The sequence below is a fragment of the Falco peregrinus genome, chromosome 5 (genome assembly GCF_023634155.1).
Source record: "Falco peregrinus isolate bFalPer1 chromosome 5, bFalPer1.pri, whole genome shotgun sequence".
Classification (NCBI taxonomy): domain Eukaryota; kingdom Metazoa; phylum Chordata; class Aves; order Falconiformes; family Falconidae; genus Falco; species Falco peregrinus.
Window position 1 is genome coordinate 64,994,521 of NC_073725.1, and position 19,806 is coordinate 65,014,326.

Genomic DNA, 19,806 nt, shown 5'->3' on the forward strand with positions numbered 1-19,806 from the left:
TGTTATGCATATTAGGTCTCATACCTCACTACCTGGTTTTCTGGCAGAAGGCAATCGACGAGCTGATCTGTTGACGTTACCAGTTCAAGTATTGCCAGACCGCATTGCACAAGCTAAACTGAGTCGCTCTTTTTTCCATCAAAATGCTGGAGCTCTTAAGCGACAGTTTGACCTTACTTCTCAACAAGCGTCAAATATTATTGCTGTCTGTCCTGATTGTCAAAAACATTCTTTCCCATCAATTGCTGCAGGACTTAACCCTAGAGGATTACAAAGCCTACAATTATGGCAAACAGATGTCACACATTATTCTGAATTTGGTAACCTTAAATATATCCACTCTTCCATTGATACATTTTCAGGTGCCTTGTTTGCCTCTTGTCACACAGGAGAAAAGGCCCGAGATGTTCGCAGACATTTAATGCGTGCTTTTGCTACTTTGGGTATTCCCTCAAAGATAAAGACAGATAATGGTCCAGCTTATGTTTCAACAACTATAAAAACCTTTTTTGCCCTATGGGGTATAACTCATATTACTGGCATTCCTCATTCCCCCACCGGTCAATCTTTCGTTGAACGGTCTCATCAGTCTCTAAAACGTCTATTACAACAACAAAAAGGGGAATGGCTATTCCGGAGGAACGGTTACAGAAAGCATTGTATGTTTTTAATTTTTTAAATTGTTCTTTAATAGATAACAACCCACCGACAGTTCGACATTTTACTGCAAATACCTCCTTCGAGGCACGGGTTAAAGCCCCAGTATTGGTTCGAGAACCAGAAACAGGTAAAATTATGGGACCATATCCTCTTGTTACACGGGGAAAAGGTTACGCTTGTGTCTCCACAGAAAGAGGACCCAGATGGATCCCAGCAAAGAATGTACGACCTTTCCCTGAACCTTTACCGCAGACAACTGATACCGACACCGACCCTACAGAATGAAATAAAAACTGCGTGATGATTTCTGTTTTGCATTAATGTCAGGTAACCAAATTCAGGATCTAGCATCTAGATTTCGCTTTTTACAGTGCTCGGAACGGACAATATCGCCCTGGATTAAACCCCTTAACAAAGGGAATACGTTTGGACCAGACCAGATCCCCAACGCACTGACGGCACCACTAGCAGATATAATCTTCCATTACATCGACTTTCAACGACACTGTCATGAACCAGATTGGACAGCATCTCGATTTCTACAGTTATGTTGCTATGAGCGTGGACCATCTTGTCAACCGTGGATCAAGATTCATTGTGAACTCTGTGATCACGATCGCTGGCGAGTTGTAAGACTAAGGGACAGATGGGGTCATTGGATGTGCTCTGAGTGTAATAATCAGATATTAAGGTTTAATCATATACAGTGGGCTGAACGTTTTATGGGAAAACCTCTTTTGGAATTAGAGGGAGTTATAGGGTTGGGTTCTGAGATTTTTCCAAACTTAGTTTTTGCAAATTTTTTATCATTGATTGAAAGCCTAGAAGTACGGGCTATTGCACGGTTGTTGTTTCAATATATTGTATTAGCAAGCAGAATTTATATTATTAACAAGAACATTATTGTAGGATTAGAGAGTGGACGATCAATTGCAGTGCCTCGGTCGTGCACAGTACGACCAGAAGAATGGCTGGTTGTAAAACGACAATGGAAAAAGAAAAAGAGAAACAAGCGTTGTCAGTAATATGGATAATGATGTTCATACCTGGACCTTGGCCTATTGAAGGTAGCTCTTCTCCCCCTTTTCTACCAAAGGTAAATGTTTGGGTCACGTTGGCGAACTTGACTGGACAGGATACTCTGTGTCTTGCTATGGCCACTCCGGATCAGCCTTTTTCCACATGTCTTGTGGGCTTACCATTAGATGAATGGCCTATACCTAGGGACCTTCAAAGTCTTTTTCCACCCAAAAACGTATCAAAAAATGTGACAGACAATTGGGATGTATGGATACCCCATCTCCCACTGGCTACTCTGGAACCGCAGGAAACTGAACTCCTTGGTTCAGTACAAATGGATTTTTGCATAAAATTTAACTACACGGGAAAGAATCAGTCTAGGGCATGGGACGTTTCCCCTATTCATCCTGTTTTTAGAAATGCAAGTACCTGGTGTAATTACACTGCTAACAACTTGTCTAAATCTAGCAATACTCCGCTTTCACTACCTGCTGGAGTATTTTTTATTTGTGGTGATCGAGCATGGCCTGTCATTCCTTCTCATATAAAAGGAGGTCTGTGTAGCTTAGGGCGACTTTCCGTCCTGACTCCTAACACATCTATGATTTTACAACATCGCTACTCTCGAAGGACAAAGCGTGGCGTTCATGCATTTGCCTCCAATTGTGATGATAACATGCAATTTTGGTCCTTTGGCCAACGCTTTATTGCATCTCTTCGGTTGCCTGGAGCTGCTGCAGGAAAGGCTCTAGCAACATTAGATAAGCTTGGCTGTTGGCTTGCCAAACAAACCAATGCCACAAGCAGTGCCCTGTCTGGTCTTTTATTAGATGTTGATAGTGTTTGCCACGCGACATTACAGAATAGAGCTGCAATAGATTTTTTGCTTCTGGCACAAGGTCATGGTTGTGAAGAGTTTGAAGGGATGTGTTGCATGAACCTTTCAGATCATTCGGAATCAATTCATGCTAGCATCCAAAGATTAAAGGATGGAGTTTCTCATCTTCAACAACGTGATACTTGGGATTGGTTAAACTGTTTAGTGGTTGGGGCATTTCAGGATGTTTAAGAAGTTTAGTGAAGATGGTTATATATAGATGGTTATATATGCTTTAGTTGCTTTTTTGTTTGTTCTATTACTTATACCTTGTCTTTTACAATGCTTACAAAAATTAACAACTCGTCCGATTTCAGGGGTTCTTTTTGTGCAACAGGAAAAGGGAGATGTAGGACAAGGCCTCAAGGACAAGAGTCCAAGTACTGATAGCCTGATGAATAGAGACTTGTTAGAACTTGTAGGGCACTAGCCCTGGGAACAAAGGAACAAGCTAACTGCAGACCCCTGAGCCGTTACAGTTGAGGAGGCAACCAGACGGACAGAGAAACAAGTAGCCAGATAAGGGAACGCATAGCGCCGATAAGTAACTTTGTTAATCAAGAAAGCCGGGTAGAAAGAAGCCCCCTAATTTTGGAATAGAAATTGTTGCTATGTCAAGGTAAACCAATAAGTTCCTATTGTTTTAACGGTGTGCCTTAAATATCAACCAATCAGTGTTTTTTACGCTTAAGATTTAACCAATCAGTGTGTAATATGTAGAAGGTAGAAACGTGTATATGTGTAAGAAAATCACTAATAAACGGACAACTTGCTTGCATCAAGCTGCATCCCGTCTCTTCATTTGCCGCACCAAGCCTGCTAGGAGTGCAGGGGAGTTGCGCTCTGTGCTACGAGGAACACCTGAGGCCTCTGGACAGAAAGCCGGACTTGTTTGGGGAGGGAGCATGCTCCAGCATCATCCGCAGAGCCATAAGAACTCCTTTCACTGCATGATCAAGAGGAAGCAAAGGGCATGCCCATGTTTCCAGAGATCCCAGTTCAGCTGGAGGCATGCCCTGCAGTCCTGGGTAGGAACAGAGCTGGGAGCTGCAGCACCATGGCTTGCCGGGGCCCAAGCACAGAGCAAGAGGAGGACGGTCCTGGCAGCTGCAGAGGCAGGCCCTTCTGCAGCTCCCGCAGGGGGGGCATGCCTAGGTGGGCAGCAGCTGAGGGCATGCATGCTCAAGCACCTCCAAGTCCTTCCTGCCTCTGGGAGGTGGAGAGGTGGCCAGTGGTTGGCAGGCCTGGTCCTCTTGCAAGGTGGGGATGCTGGGGCTGAGCAGGCACGTCGGCTGACACCGCAGGCCATCCACATGCCTGAGAGGCTCTCTCTCCCCTCTTGCTTGTCACCTCGTCCAGCTTCAGGTTCACTAGTGAGCTGTGCACGCGCACAGGGCTCCCAGCAGCAGCTGGCCCGAGACACTGGGGCTTTCCAAGTGCTGGCTGCCTGTGGCCTGTCTTGCCGTCGGCCTTTGCTAGCAGCCAGGCCTGGGGACCCACCGTGTGGCAGGTGCAGAATGGGACCACACAGGAAGGGCTTTGGGGTGGCTCTCCAAAAGAAGCCAGTGGGTACTGTGGTGATTAGGCACAGGGCTCAGGCAAGCAAGGCAGCCAGCACTTTGCTTCTGTGTGACCGGCTCCTTGATCCCCCCTTCTCTCCATTTGCCGTGCTTATACGTGCCCCTCATCTTCCCTGAGTCCTGCCTCTCTCAGCCCTGCTCTCCTCCCAGAGACGGGGCCAACCCCAGTTATTTTTTCCCCCCTTTGCTCCAAGGTTTGCCCCATCTGTCAACACACGTGGTCTTTGGGTGTTGTTAGCTAGGTCACCTTGGACTTGTGTGCCATTACTGACGAGCTTGCCTGGGAACTGCTGTCCCTGCCAGAGTCCTCTCCGCCAAATGACCCCAATCTCTTCCTTCAAGCGTCTGTGAAGTGCAGCCACCTCTGACGGCATTCCCCGCTAGCCACCTGCCAAAACTGGTGCTGAAAGAGCAGGGTTTCCCCAGCAGACAAGTTGTCTTCTCCAAGGCCGCCTTCTGCCTGCTCTCAGCAGACACATGGGAACCGGCAGCCGGTCCCTTTTCAAAACACAAAGCAGCCTTGAGCCCGCTTGCTTGGAGGCCAGTTCTGGGGCCTAGGAAGCCCTGCTGCGCCTCAAGGGCCTTGAGAGGAGCTCTTCCACTTTCAGACAGAGCCTGCGTGGTCCTCCTCCTCGGGACCCGATTGCTCCCTCCGCTGTGCGCCTTATGCCTCGCCACAGAAGCCAGGATGGCAGCAGGGAGCTGCCGCACCTTTCACAAGCTTGGAGGCTGCCAACCTTCAAGCCACGGCTCTCGACCCTCCAGGGACCTAGCCCTGCTGTGCAAATGCAATGCATGTGCCTGGCTCCTGCTTCTCTCCTGCACTCCAGCAGGAGAGTGAGCAAGGCTCCTCCAGTCAGCCGTAGAAGGCAGACTGACGAGGTGAGACTGATGCAAGCTCTTGCAAAGCTGCGAACAATGGCACGTTGGGCTGCGAGCAGGAGCATCCTTCTCTCTCTAGAGCTTCACGTTGATTGCCCTTGCCACAAGTGCCATGGTCAGTGGGTGCCCAGAACAGCAATCCAACCCACAGACAGCAAGGATATGACACCTGCCAGAGCGCGTTGCTGTGTCTGACATAGCCAGTGAGGAGTGTGCTGCACCTGCATTTCACTGTGCTTTGTGCAGGAAGGTTGACGTTGCTGGGCTGTGCTTGGCTTATTTGGATTGCCGAGCACTGCTTGGCTGCCACGGCCATCAACACATTGGCTCTTCAACACCCAAGCACGCGCATGCTGCTGTAGTCATTGTGTTCTTTGTTGTGTGTCTGTTTATTGGGAAGGAGCCGGTGGCACAGGGCTGCAGAGAGCAGGGCGGCAGGGAACTCCCCAAAGAGGCTGCGAGGCCACGCTGGGTGTTGCCCTGTGAGCTGTTAGCAGGCAGAGCTGGGAGCCAGGCGCTGCTGCCTGCCACGGGGCCTGCCCACCCTGATCGTGCAAGCAGGGCATTGCGTGGGGCTCTGTCAGGGGTGTGCGATCCCAGCTTCCGCCTCCAGTCCTGCTTGGAACCCCTCCTGTTGCCACCCATCCCTCCCCCACCGCCACCACGCCCAGCACCTGGAACCAGGCACTCTGTGACATCAGCCCCGTGTCCAAGGGTACCCCAGGAACGGGAATCCTGCGGGCACTCTGTCGGTGGCCGTAGTGGTGGCGACAAGCCCTCGTTCTTGCAGCTGCCACATGTTGCTGGTAGTGATGGATGTTCTCCTCCTCCTCGTTGTCCTGCTGGCCATGTGCTGTCCTGTGCATGGCACATGGGATAGCTGTGGGTAAGTGGCCCGAGGCTCTGGGAGGGACATTGGGCAACCCTTGTGAGCTTCTCTGGAGGGGTCCTGCCTGTCCCCCATGGCCACCCCAGTGGCTCTTGAAGGCCATCTGGGAGGCCCAGCTCCTTGCCATCACCCAGGCTGCTGGCACAACTCGTCTACGGGCTAAAACAGAAAGCAGGGAAAGGGGAGCGGGCACGCACCCCACGGGTTTCCTCGGCCCTTCTGGCCATGCCTTGAGGGGAGGGAAGACAGCTGGCCTTTAGCCGGAATGGCACAAGCTTCCATGGAGCTAACCAGAATGGGGTTTCTGGTTACAGAGGCACCTGCGGCCTTCGGCCTGCGGCTTTTCACTACGGCATGTCGCGCATTGTGGGTGGCACAGATGCCCAGCCAGGGGCCTGGCCCTGGATCGTCAGCATCGAGGCTCCCTTGGAAGGAGGCACGGCGCACATCTGCGGGGGTTCCCTCATCAGCCCACAGTGGGTCCTCACATCAGCCCACTGCTTCATCGAGGCCAGGTAAGGAGGACCAGGGATCGGGGCTAGCCCCACACTCTAGCAGGTGCCCTGAGCACAGCAGCACGTGCTGCAGCATGTCCTGTTGCCCTGCAGTACGCCCAGTGCCTGGGCACTCCGCAGCCACCTGAGAGGCTGCTCAGGAGAAGGCTGGGCTCATGCCACTGCTTCCCAGCAGCCTCCAGCTCGACACTGCTTGAGCCCAAGGAGCACGTGCTCTGTCGCACCCTCCCAAGCACTGCTTTCCTCTCTGCCTCGCCAAGCAGAAGGCAGGGCAACTGCTGTGCTGCTGCAGCATGTGGCTCTGCTCCCTCTGAGCCCTCTCTCCATCTGCCTTCCAGGAACATCACCATGTGGCAGGTGGTGGTAGGTGCCACCCAGCTGACCCACCTGGGACCTGAGGCCCAGGCGCGCAACATCAAGCAGCTGCTGGTTCACCAGCACTTCAGTAATATCACACGGAGGAACGACATTGCCTTGCTGGAACTGGAGCAGCCTGTCCAGTGCAACAGCTACGTACAGCTTGCCTGCGTGCCCGATGCCTCGCTGAGAGTCTCAGAGCTGACAGAGTGCTACGTCAGTGGCTGGGGTGCCAGGACTGCAAGAGGTGAGCTCCCAAAATGTAGTCACGTTGCGAGCGCAAGCTTGGCCAGCTTGGGGAGGCAGGTTGCTCTTCCTGACGGCAGAGGCGAAAGCCAGAATCAGGCTGTGGGGACGTATGCCTCTTAGAGAGGGGGGCGTGAGCCACTGACCCAGAGCAAGGCAGAAAGGAAGGAGCGGTCCAGCGCCTCCCCACATGCAAAGCCAAGCCCCGGGATAGGGCTTCAGTCACGCAGGGAAGGAGAACTGGCAATGAGCTGCTGGGTGTTCATTCCTTTCTGTGCTCTTCACAGCTGGAGGATCGGCGTATGTGCTGCAGGAGGCCCAGGTCCACCTCATTGATGCCGGGGTCTGTAACAGCAGCGGCTGGTACAGAGGGGCCATCCACACCCACAACATCTGTGCTGGCTATCCGCAGGGTGGCATCGACACCTGCCAGGTAGGAGCGTGCTACAAGCCAAGCCCCAGCAGCACGGGCAGCCCCGCCACAACCGCCCAAACCTGCACCGTCACGGGCTTTTCCTGGCCACTCACACTCCCATTGCTGTGTCCCCACTGCTGAGGGCCTTACCCCCCTTCCCCTTTTGCACGCCTTTGCCCAGGGCCTGCCTGCCTTGTCCCAGAGGCCTGGCACTATGTCCACAATGCCCACCCAGTGCCCTTGGCAGCCCAGAGCTTCACCATCCCAAACGTGCAACATCCTTCTGCAGCACCTGCAGGACAACTGTGCTGCAGGGAGAGCGAGCCCTGCCTTACAGGCCCACCGCCCCCTCCCAGGAAAGCTTCTCCAGAGCTTGGCTGGCCACTAAATACAGCTCTGGAAGTGCCATGAGAGGGAAGGAGCCAGCCACTGGGCTGACGGTGGCCACCCAACAACCCCTTCATCCTCTCTCCTCTGCTGCAGGGGGACAGCGGTGGGCCTCTTGTGTGCCAAGACAAGAGCGCGGACTACTTCTGGCTTGTTGGCCTGACCAGCTGGGGGATGGGCTGTGCGAGAGCAAAGAAGCCCGGAGTCTACACCTCCACCCAGCACTTCTACAACTGGATCCTGGAACAGATGGGCCTGCACACAGCAGTAGCGACTACTGCAAGGCCGCAGCCAGCCTTCACCTCCACCCCCGTTCACAGGCCAACACCAACAGAAGCAGGAAGGTTTATACCCTGCCCTCTTCCAGTGCAGAAGCTGTGGAATTTCCTTTCTTGGCTGCAGAAGTTGGTGCAGTTCCTAATAGGAGAAAAAGTTTGATCACCGGGACGGAGAGGATCCAGGGCTGGCTGCAGCGCACCACCACCATTTCCCGCTGGGGCAATGCCTGCTGATGCAAAGGCAGCCTCAGTGTCAAAGGCCTGCTCTGTCCTGCCCGCGCTCCTCTCAACGGAAGAGCTCAGCTGGCTGAGTCCCTGCAATAAAGTGTTTCAGTTCTGTGGCTAACCAGGCGCCAGTCCTCTTCAGTCTCGTGTGCAAGGCCAGGACTTCCACGCCCGGCACCTGCCGGAGGAAGCAGGCTGCAGGCAGACAAGTCGGGCACAAAGGGTCACAGCAAAGGGCTGAAGCTCTGCCTGCTCAGCAAGAAGGATGAGGGTGCAGTGGAACAAGGGAAGGCAGGTCATTGCGGGGCTCAGGGCCTTGGGGATGGCAGCTGGAAGCACAGACTGCCTTAGGCCCGCTCCTGGTGGGATCCCTGTGTGCATCTGTATGAGGCGCAAGCGAACTTGAACGTGGACTCTCAGGGCCCAGGAAACACAGATCTAGAAAGACCCAAGGCTTGCACCAGGCACTGGTGAGGGAGCCTTGGCCTTGAGCCCCACATATGACATGGACTTAATTACTAGACTGTTATCTGAGGCATCTACGAACACGCTGTGCTTATGAATCCAGGGAGTGAGGCTGTGTTTCTGTTTCAGTAGCCTCATCCTCTGGTCTCATGGTTTAATGCTGGCCGGCAACCAAGCACCACGCAGCCGCCTGCTCACTCCCCCTCATCCGGAGGGCTGGGGAGGAGAATCAGAAAGGAATGTAAAACTTGAGGGTTGAGATAAGAGCAATTTCATAATTTAAACAGAATAAAGAGGTAAGAACATCAGTAATAACAATAATAATAGTAACAATTAGGATGGAAAGGTGGGGGAAAAGGGTAAAATCCAAAGGAAAAGGGAAAAGGGGAGAAAACCCCCAAGTGATGTACAGTACAACTGCTCACCACCTGCTGACTGATGCGCAGCCAGTCTCCGAGCAACGATCCCTCCCCAGCTAACCCTCCTACTTTCTATACCAAGCATGACGTCCCATGGTATGGAATACCTCTTTGGCTGGTTCAGGGCAGCTGACCTGGCTGTGTCCCTTCCCAGTCTCTTGTGCTCCCCCAGCACTCTGGCTGGCAAGGCCCAAGAATCCAAAAAGTCCTTGACTTTAGTATAAACATTACCCAGCAACAACTAAGAACATCAGTGTGGCTATCAACATTGTTCTCACATCACAGGCAAAACACAGCACTGTACTAGCCACTAAGAAGAAAATTAACCCTATCCCAGCTGAAACCAGGACATGTGGAAACCCAGGAAAGGCCTGGACTGCATTCACATGGATGTAAGCAGCGGCTACATCTGCAGGGATACTTGTCAAGGTATTGCTTTGTCTGTGTCAATCTGTTTTGCCCTTCACATTCATTGTGGCACTCTCTCTGTGTGTATGTGCGTGTCTGGCTCTTTGGAATGCAGCTGCACGCACGTGGGAAGATCCATTTAGGCTGGCATAGGAGCAGCCCCCCAGGTGCCCACCTCATTCAGATCAACCAGACCTGAAAGGAGAAATCCCACAGTGTTCAGAAGCCTGCTGGCTCTGGCTGCTCCGTAATGGAGTGGGCAAGGAAACCCAAAGCAACTCTGCAGCAGAGATCACCGGGTGGGCAGGGAGGCAGCACTGGCTCTGTCATATAAACTCCCAAATTAGGGGCCTCTGAGTGAGTGCTAAACTCTCATTTTGTGTTGTACTGCATGTTTAAAACTTGTGTGCACAAAGGTGAGGTCAAGCTGACCCCCTGTAAAGTTGTCAAAATTGATGACTGAAGAGATTCCTAATTAAGGGATTCAGCCTTGGGAAGGACGGGAGAGAACGAAGAGATGGTGAAAAGAGTGGCTCACGTCACTAGTGACATCGCAATGGCACCACGAAGCCCCGCTGGCTGTGGGCATACTCCCTGGATACCGGCCGGCCCCAGCCCCCAGCGGGAGGGTGACCATCTCACTGCAGCACTGACCCCGCATCACCACCACCATGTGCCAGCGGGTCTGCTGGGCACTGCCCCCATGCAGGAGACAGAACAGGAGCCCCCGGACCAGCTGCCAGTGCTGATGGTGCAGTGGCACAGGGGCAGAGGTGCTTCTGGCGTTGACAGTGGCGTTGGTAATGGCACTGGTGCCGGCTGGCCCCATGGCCGAGGGCTGGGAGCAGTGATGGCTGCAGCCGCTCAGCGCTGGTGAGGTGGAGATGTGCTGACACGCAGAGATGGGCTGAAGCGATTGCCATCCTTTGGCCCAAAGGCACTTGCATGCTTCCACTCAATTGCCTGCCTGTGTGTGTGTGTGTTCTACCCGTTCTTTAAAAAATTGGCCAGAAAGAAAGGAAAGCATTTATGCACGCTCAACACAAAGTAAAGTTTGGCCTTGTGGCCCCTCTTGAGGCCAACCAACCGGCAGACATCCCCTAAGGATTCTCACAGGAGTCAAAGGCTTCACCATCCCCTCTCTGGAGGAAGAGGAAGTGCATGTTGCTGAAGCGACCACAGAGCATCTGCTCTGCTGTTCAGTGGATGAGCAGGTCAGCGGCAGCATGAGAAATGTTTCGAACCTGTTGACTGAACCAGTCCTTGTTTGGTGTGCCCTTCCACCTATGTATAATGTTAATCCAAAAGAAGTTGATATTCTTTTCACTTTGAATGCCAATAATTGTCTTTCTGTAGATACTAATGTAGTAGGAGGCTATGATGGGAACGTATTGCAGCAGTTCTTCTCTTATCCAGATTAACAGCAGGGAAAGCATTAAAGAGTTAAACCACCTTGTTTGGTAGGCAGTTCAGAATGTGAGTCAAAATTGCCACTGCTTTTTGTTGTTGGTTCAGGGACATGGCTGTGAGGATTTTGATGGTATGTGCTGGGTGGATTTTAGGCGCCCCATTGCAGCAACATGTTACCAAATCTGACAAAATGTCAGCCTTTTGGGCATCCATTCACTCAATTGGCAGTATTGCTTGTTTGCTATTACCTTGGTTGCTGTCATGTTGTCAAGGGCCCTGCAGAACATGGCAAACCTGGTACTAGCTGTTCAAAAACAAAAAGGGGAAATTGTAAAATTGTACGGAACAAAGACAGTGGGTTATTTTGACATTGATAATATGTCTTAGTTGTTTTTTTATTTGTTCTATTACTTGTGCCTTGTTTTTGCTCGGTTTCAGGGGTTCTTTTGTGCAACAGGAATGGGGCGATGCCGGAGCAGGCTGGAAACTAGGACCATGAGTGGCAATCAGTTAGCGGAGGGGAATGTGCTGGAGCTTGTCTAGACAACAATTAACATGATGAGGCATGTTTGCAGAGCACAGGGGAGTGGGAGACGGATGGCGCCAAGGAAGGCGCCAAGGAGCAGTAACACCTTGTGGTTAATTGCTGGTAGTTAACCACCAATCAGGGATTGCCTAGTATGCAAGGCTTAGCTTCAAGAACCAATCTGTTTAAAACACGCAGTTTCTGAAAGTGTATGAAAACGCGTGCTTCTGTCCAATAAATTGACATTTGCTTGCATCAAGCTGCGCCTCGTCTCTTCATTCGCCGCACAGGATAGGGGGCTGGAGTGGCCGTAGAGCACCCGGTGGGTGAGGCTGCTGCGGAGCTGAATTTTGGCGACTTATCTCACAGGAGGCACCTGATGCCCCAGCAAACCTGAGGTCAGGCTGAGACCAGGCACAGCTCATCACGTGGCTTCTGCACCACTGAGGCAGAAAAATGGGCTCGATGGGGCAGCGCCGGGCAAGGCTGTAGGACCCCACAGGCCTGGGGCAAGAACAGCTGACCCTCCCCAGCACATCTCTGCTCCCCTGCCCTGCCCAGGCACCCCCAGACCCTCTGCCCACACCCGGAGAAGAGCCCTCCCTTGCTGTGGTATGACATCCCCAGGGGCCGGGGATGGGTCCCCGTGTCCCCTACCTGTGGCCGTGATGCTGACGTTGCTACTGCTTGATGATGGCACCCGGGTGCCCAGTGAGGCAGGGGTCAGCGGCGGCAGCAATGGGATGGCCGTAATTCTCCTGGAGAAGGCAGGAGCCACGGGTGGGTGACAGGGGGCAAACAACCAACCCTGGCTCAAAGCAGCGCCCCAAAGCCCACAGGCTTGTAGCCAAAGGCATCCCCTGCCTGCTGCTGCCACGAAAGGGTCCCCACCCCCCCACAGGCACGTAGGGCTGCAGAGGGACCTTGGCAGGGTTGCTCCCCCCAGGCAGACACCCTCACACCTGTGGCTGCCCAGGGCGCGCAGGGGTGCGAGGGGAAGGGCGCAGGCTCCCATGCCTGCCATCCAAACCAGCCCTCACACCGCTTCCATCCCTTCGTCAGCGCTAATTACCCCCCTGCGCCTTGCCAGGAGAGCAGGTCACAACCCAGCTCCCCAGCACTGCATGTCACACCCCTGCTTGGGGAGATGAGCCGTCACCCCCCAGCCTTGCTCCAGAAAGCCTCTGCACCCACTCCCACTTCTGGTTTGGGAGGGCTCTGTCCTGCACGTGCCCCCTCCTCCTGCCTCCTTTCATGTCAGGAACCTGCTACCGGTGGGAGGAAAAGGCACTGATTCCTGATCAGCATCCCCACACTTTGCTGGCTAAAGTGCTCCGATGCCAGGGTACCTCGCGAGCACCAGCTGGGATAGCTGGAAGGAACAGGGCGAGATGCCCAAAGCCATCCCCATCCCCACTGCACTCACCCAGCCGCATCATGGGCCTCTGTCGGCAGCACCTTCTCCTTGAGCTGCTCCAGCGTGTCCTTCCAGTGTGCCGTATTATCCTCTGTAATGTGTACCCTCGAGAACTTGGTGTGTGGGTTAGGAGGAAAAATCCACCGTGCATCCAGCATGGCAATAAACCACTGTCAGCTTCCTAAACTGTCCTTTGGCTCAGAGAGCTTTCTTGGTTATGATTTTCGGTAACAGAACATGGTGACCAAACGGGACCCGCTTTCCGGAATCTCGACAGACCAGAGAAATCGTGAGCCCCGCAAGCACGCACCGGAGTAGTTTTGCCAGGGTTCTGAGATTCCCTGGCCAGGTGAATCTCCGTGACAGCTCTCTGGGATAACAGCGACATGGTCATAAACACTGAGGTTACTTACAAAGAAGTCGTATCGCATTGCGGGTTGAAGTCCCCCTGGTGGGTCAGAGTCCCCCCGGGATATTTGAAGTGCACAATTGTCCAATCCATATGCTGTTACGCGGATGCCCAGAGGCCGGATTTTGCCTCACGCTCAGGTGAAACTTTGTTGGATTTTGTTTGCTGGATTTTGCCTCTGTCCAGTTTTGTTTGCAGGGTCTGGTTTAGGTATTGAGCGTTTATGATTTTGAAACTTTGTACACATGGGATCTGGTCATTCTGCTAGATGGAGTTGGTTCTTCAGAGTTCTTTTGGGTTGTTTATTAAGATGCTGGAGCAAGTTTTGGGGTGACCCCCCCACTCAGACAAAATGGGCCGAATATTGTCATCACTGGTGGCCCTTGTATACCTTAGGTGATCAAGAGAAATGGCCTAGGAAAGGGAAGCATAATCTCCAATACAGCATGGCAGTTCATGTTCTTTTGGTACATGCAAAGGACAATGGGAAGAAGTCCCATAAGTGGGTTTGGTTTTTTGGCCTTGAGAAACAATCATGGAACAAGAAGTAAATATACACTCATGATACTTGATGGTAATGTATTGATAATGATGGAGGGGAAGTTAATTATTAATTGCCTTGGTGTTGTTCTGCTTGTAGTGTTGGGAAAAGGTGTTTGAAAGGGGAGAATGAAGAAGAGGATGTGCAATTTCTGGTTTCAGGGCAGTGTTGCTGGTAATAGGGAGAGATTTTGCTGAAGGTAAAAGAATGGTGTTGGGGAAAGCTCAGGAAGAGGATGCGAGGATAAATGGCTTTCGCTGCTTTGTTTGTGGGGCAGTCAGAGCTGCCTCCCTGCCCACCCGGTGATCTCTGCTGCAGAGTTGCTTTGGGTTTCCTTGCCCACTCCATTACGGAGCAGCCAGAGCCAGCAGGCTTCTGAACACTGTGGGATTTCTCCTTTCAGGTCTGGTTGATCTGAATGAGGTGGGCACCTGGGGGGCTGCTCCTATGCCAGCCTAAATGGATCTTCCCACATGCGTGCAGCTGCATTCCAAAGAGCCAGACACGCACATACACACAGAGAGAGTGCCACAATGAATGTGAAGGGCAAAACAGATTGACACAGACAAAGCAATACCTTGACAAGTATCCCTGCAGATGTAGCCGCTGCTTACATCCATGTGAATGCAGTCCAGGCCTTTCCTGGGTTTCCACATGTCCTGGTTTCAGCTGGGATAGAGTTAATTTTCTTCTTAGTGGCTAGTACAGTGCTGTGTTTTGCCTGTGATGTGAGAACAATGTTGATAGCCACACTGATGTTCTTAGTTGTTGCTGGGTAATGTTTATACTAAAGTCAAGGACTTTTTGGATTCTTGGGCCTTGCCAGCCAGAGTGCTGGGGGAGCACAAGAGACTGGGAAGGGACACAGCCAGGTCAGCTGCCCTGAACCAGCCAAAGAGGTATTCCATACCATGGGACGTCATGCTTGGTGTAGAAAGTAGGAGGGTTAGCTGGGGAGGGATCGTTGCTCGGAGACTGGCTGCGCATCAGTCAGCAGGTGGTGAGCAGTTGTACTGTGCATCACTTGGGGGTTTTCTCCCCTTTTCCCTTTTCCTTTGGATTTTACCCCTTTCCTCCACCTTTCCATTTTAATTATTACTATTATCATTGTTATTACTGATGTTCTTACCTCTTTATTCTGTTTAAATTATGAAATTGTTCTTATCTCAACCCTCAAGTTTTACATTCCTTTCTGATTCTCCTCCCCAGCCCTCCGGATGAGGGGGAGTGAGCAGGCGGCTGCGTGGTGCTTGGTTGCCGGCCAGCATTAAACCATGAGACCAGAGGATGAGGCTACTGAAACAGAAACACAGCCTCACTCCCTGGATTCATAAGCACAGCGTGTTCGTAGATGCCTCAGATAACAGTCTAGTAATTAAGTCCATGTCATATGTGGGGCTCAAGGCCAAGGCTCCCTCACCAGTGCCTGGTGCAAGCCTTGGGTCTTTCTAGATCTGTGTTTCCTGGGCCCTGAGAGTCCACGTTCAAGTTCGCTTGCGCCTCATACAGATGCACACAGGGATCCCACCAGGAGCGGGCCTAAGGCATTCTGTGCTTCCAGCTGCCATCCCCAAGGCCCTGAGCCCCGCAATGTCCTGCCTTCCCTTGTTCCACTGCACCCTCATCCTTCTTGCTGAGCAGGCAGAGCTTCAGCCCTTTGCTGTGACCCTTTGTGCCCGACTTGTCTGCCTGCAGCCTGCTTCCTCCGGCAGGTGCCGGGCGTGGAAGTCCTGGCCTTGCACACGAGACTGAAGAGGACTGGCGCCTGGTTAGCCACAGAACTGAAACACTTTATTGCAGGGACTCAGCCAGCTGAGCTCTTCCGTTGAGAGGAGCGCGGGCAGGACAGAGCAGGCCTTTGACACTGAGGCTGCCTTTGCATCAGCAGGCATTGCCCCAGCGGGAAATGGTGGTGGTGCGCTGCAGCCAGCCCTGGATCCTCTCCGTCCTGCTGATCAAACCTATTTCCTGCTTAGGTACTGCAGGAGTTCATGCAGCCAAGTAAGGAAATCCCACAGCTTCTGCACTGGAAGTGGGCAGGGTGTAAACCTTCCTGCTTCTGTTGGTGTTGGCCTGTGAACGGGGGTGGAGGTGAAGGCTGGCTGCGGCCTTGCAGTAGTTGCTACTGCTGTGTGCAGGCCCATCTGTTCCAGGATCCAGTTGTAGAAGTGCTGGGTGGAGGTGTAGACTCCAGACTTCTTTGCTCTCGCACAGCCCATCCCCCAGCTGGTCACACCAACAAGCCAGACATAGTCCGCGCTCTTCTCTTGGCACACAAGAGGCCCACCGCTGTCCCCCTGCAGCAGAGGAGAGAGGATGAAGGGGTTGTTGGGTGGCCACCGTCAGCCCAGTGGCTGGCTCCTTCCCTCTCATGGCACTTCCAGAGCTGTATTTAGTGGCCAGCCAAGCTCTGGAGAAGCTTTCCTGGGAGGGGGCGGTGGGCCTGTAAGGCAGGGCTCGCTCTTCCTGCGGCACGTTGGTGCTGCAGGTGTGTCAGGAGGCTGTGTCTGGCTTGGGATGGTGAAGCTCTGGGCTGCCAAGGGCACTGGGTGGGCATTGTGAACAAAGTGCCAGGCCTCTGGGACAAGGCAGGCAGGCCCTGGGCAAAGGCCCTACCCATGGGGAAATGGGTTTAGGCCCTCAGCAGTGGGGACACAGCAATGGGAGTGTGAGTGGCCAGGAAAAGCCCGTGACGGTGCAGGTTTAGGCGGTTGTGGCGGGGCTGCCCGTGCTGCCGGGGCTTGGCTTGTAGCACGCTCCTACCTGGCAGGTGTCGATGCCACCCTGCGGATAGCCAGCACAGATGTTGTGGGTGTGGATGGCCCCTCTGTACCAGCCGCTGCTGTTACAGACCCCGGCATCAATGAGGTGCACCTGGGCCTCCTGCAGCACATACGCCGATCCTCCAGCTGTGAAGAGCACAGAAAGGAATGAACACCCAGCAGCTCATTGCCAGTTCTCCTTCCCTGCGTGACTGAAGCCCTATCCCGGGGCTTGGCTTTGCATGTGGGGAGGCGCTGGACCGCTCCTTCCTTTCTGCCTTGCTCTGGGTCAGTGGCTCACGCCCCCCTCTTTAAGAGGTATACGTCCCCACAGCCTGATTCTGGCTTTCGCCTCTGCCGTCAGGAAGAGCAACCTGCCTCCCCAAGCTGGCCAAGCTTGCACTCGCAACGTGACTACATTTTGGGAGCTCACCTCTTGCAGTCCTGGCACCCCAGCCACTGACGTAGCACTCTGTCAGCTCCGAGACTCTCAGCGAGGCATCGGGCACGCAGGCAAGCTGTACGTAGCTGTTGCACTGGACAGGCTGCTCCAGTTCCAGCAAGGCAATGTCGTTTCTCCACGTGATATTATTGAAGTGCTGGTGAACCAGCAGCTGCTTGATGTTGCGCACCTGGGCCTCAGGTCCCAGCTGGGTCAGCTGGGTGGCACCTACCACCACCTGCCACATGGTGATGTTCCTGGAAGGCAGATGGAGAGAGGGCTCAGAGGGAGCAGAGCCACATGCTGCAGCAGCACAGCAGTCGCCCTGCCTTCTGCTTGGCGAGGCAGAGAGGAAAGCAGTGCTTGGGAGGGTGCGACAGAGCACGTGCTTCTTGGGCTCAAGGAATGAAGAACTGGAGGCTGCTGGGAAGCAGTGGCATGAGCCCAGCCTTCTCCTGAGCAGCCTCTCAGGTGGCTGCGGAGTGCCCAGGCACTGGGCGTACTGCAGGGCAACAGGACATGCTGCAGCACGTGCTGCTGTGCTCAGGGCACTTGCTAGAGTGTGGGGCTAGCCCTGATCCCTGGTCTTCCTTACCTGGCCTCGATGAAGCAGTGGGCTGCTGTGAGGACCCACTGTGGGCTGATGAGGGAACCTCCGCAGATGTGCGCCGTGCCTCCTTCCAAGGGAGCCTGGATGCTGACGATCCAAGGCCAGGCCCCTGGCTGGGCATTTCTGACACCCACGACGTGTGACATACTGTAGTTCAAAGCCGCAGGCCGAAGGCCGCAGGTGCCTCTGTAACCAGAAACCCCATTCTGGTTAGCTCCATGGAAGCTTGCGCCATTCCGGCTAAAGGCCAGCTGTCTTCCCTCCCCTCAAGTCATGGCCAGAGGGCCCGAGGAAACCCGTGGGGTGTGTGCCCGCTCCCCTTCCCCCGCTTTCTGCTTCAGACCATAGACGAGCTGTGCAGCTGGCAAGGAGCTGAGCCTCCCAGATGGCCTTCAAGAGCCACTGGGGTGGCCATGGGGGACAAGCAGGACCCCTCCAGAGAAGCTCACAAGGGTTGCCCAATCTCCCTCTCAGAGCCTCGGGCCACTTACCCACAGCTATCCCATGTGCCGTGCACAGGACAGCACATGGCCAGCAGGACAACGAGGAGGAGAACATCCATCACTACCAGCAACATGTGGCAGCTGAAAGAACAAGGGCTTGTCACCACCAGTACGGCCGACGATGTACTGCCTGCAATATTCCTGTTGCCTGGGGTTCCCTTGGACACGGGGCTGATGTCACAGAGTGTCTGGTTCCAGGTGCTGGGCGTGGTGGCGGTGGGGGAGGGATGGGTGGCAACAGGAGGGGTTCCAAGCAGGACTGGAGGCGGAAGCTGGGATCGCACACCCCTGACAGAGCCCCACGCAATGCCCTGCTTGCACGATCAGGGTGGGCAGGCCCCGTGGCAGGCAGCAGCGCCTGGCTCCCAGCTCTGCCTGCTAACAGCTCACAGGGCAACACCCAGCGTGGCCTCGCAGCCTCTTTGGGGAGTTCCCTGCCGCCCTGCTCTCTGCAGCCCTGTGCCACCGGCTCCTTCCCAATAAACAGACACACAACAAAGAACACAATGACTACAGCAGCATGCGCGTGCTTGGGTGTTGAAGAGCCAATGTGTTGATGGCCGTGGCAGCCAAGCAGTGCTGGGCAAGCCAAATAAGCCAAGCACAGCCCAGCAACATCAACCTTCCTGCACAAAGCACAGTGAAATGCAGGTGCAGCACACTCCTCACTGGCTATGTCAGACACAGCAACGCGCTCTGAGGTGGCCACCTCTCCACCTCCCAGAGGCAGGAAGGACTTGGAGGTGCTTGAGCATGCATGCCCTCAGCTGCTGCCCACCTAGGTATGCCCCCCCTGCGGGAGCTGCAGAAGGGCCTGCCTCTGAAGCTGCCAGGACCGTCCTCCTCTTGCTCTGTGCTTGGGCCCCGGCAAGCCATGGTGCTGCAGCTCCCAGCTCTGTTCCTACCCAGGACTGCAGGGCATGCCTCCAGCTGAACTGGGATCTCTGGAAACATGGGCATGCCCTTTGCTTCCTCTTGATCATGCAGTGAAAGGAGTTCTTATGGCTCTGCAGATGATGCTGGAGCATGCTCCCTCCCCAAACAAGTCCGGCTTTCTGTCCAGAGGCCTCAGGTGTTCCTCGTAGCACAGAGCGCAAAGTTCACTCCCCTGCACTCCTAGCAGGCTTGGTAATGTCCCCAACGCACAGTTTGCTACCCCAGCACTCCGATAGTCAGTGGTGTCACCAAGCCGAAGCCACCGTGGAGCCCTCAGGCTGAACATGGTCAGTTGTGGGCGGAAAGGGGTCTGGTGGCTCTGCAACAGGGATCCCATGTGGAGCAACCTGCGGTGACACAGTTGGAGGCAGACTGAAAAAACACTATGTCTGCGTGGCTGGGTTTGGACAAAATGGCCTTTATTGTTAATACAATTTTTTTATGTATCTTAGACAGTACATGTGTCAGTCCCTGACAGGTTTTTGTGTTCTTCTTCTTGCTTGCTATTTGCTGTTGCTGTAGGTGCCCGTATGCTGTGGTTCTAAATTCAAGTCCTTCACATCCTGTTGACATACCTGACAATTTGTGGCTGTCTTGTGTAGGACAAGGCCTCAAGGACAAGAGTCC

At 53.9% G+C, this 19,806-nt stretch overlaps 2 protein-coding genes across 2 annotated transcripts; one reads left to right on the plus strand and one right to left on the minus strand.

The window, feature by feature from the left end:
* Nucleotides 1-6,265: 6,265 nt before the first annotated feature.
* On the plus strand, nucleotides 6,266-8,266 carry LOC129784526 (acrosin-like). Its single transcript, XM_055805164.1, has 4 exons — nucleotides 6,266-6,423; nucleotides 6,762-7,027; nucleotides 7,314-7,459; nucleotides 7,925-8,266. The coding sequence occupies exons 2-4, from the start codon at nucleotides 6,772-6,774 to the stop codon at nucleotides 8,264-8,266; spliced, it is 744 nt and encodes a 247-aa protein (XP_055661139.1). The 5' UTR covers nucleotides 6,266-6,423; nucleotides 6,762-6,771.
* A 7,429-nt stretch (nucleotides 8,267-15,695) lies between these two features.
* LOC129784464 (acrosin-like) lies at nucleotides 15,696-17,959 on the minus strand. Its single transcript, XM_055804002.1, has 4 exons — nucleotides 17,726-17,959; nucleotides 17,122-17,387; nucleotides 16,690-16,835; nucleotides 15,696-16,223 (listed from the first exon to the last, which is right to left on the minus strand). The coding sequence occupies exons 1-4, from the start codon at nucleotides 17,884-17,886 to the stop codon at nucleotides 15,888-15,890; spliced, it is 909 nt and encodes a 302-aa protein (XP_055659977.1). The 5' UTR covers nucleotides 17,887-17,959; the 3' UTR covers nucleotides 15,696-15,887.
* Nucleotides 17,960-19,806: the final 1,847 nt, after the last annotated feature.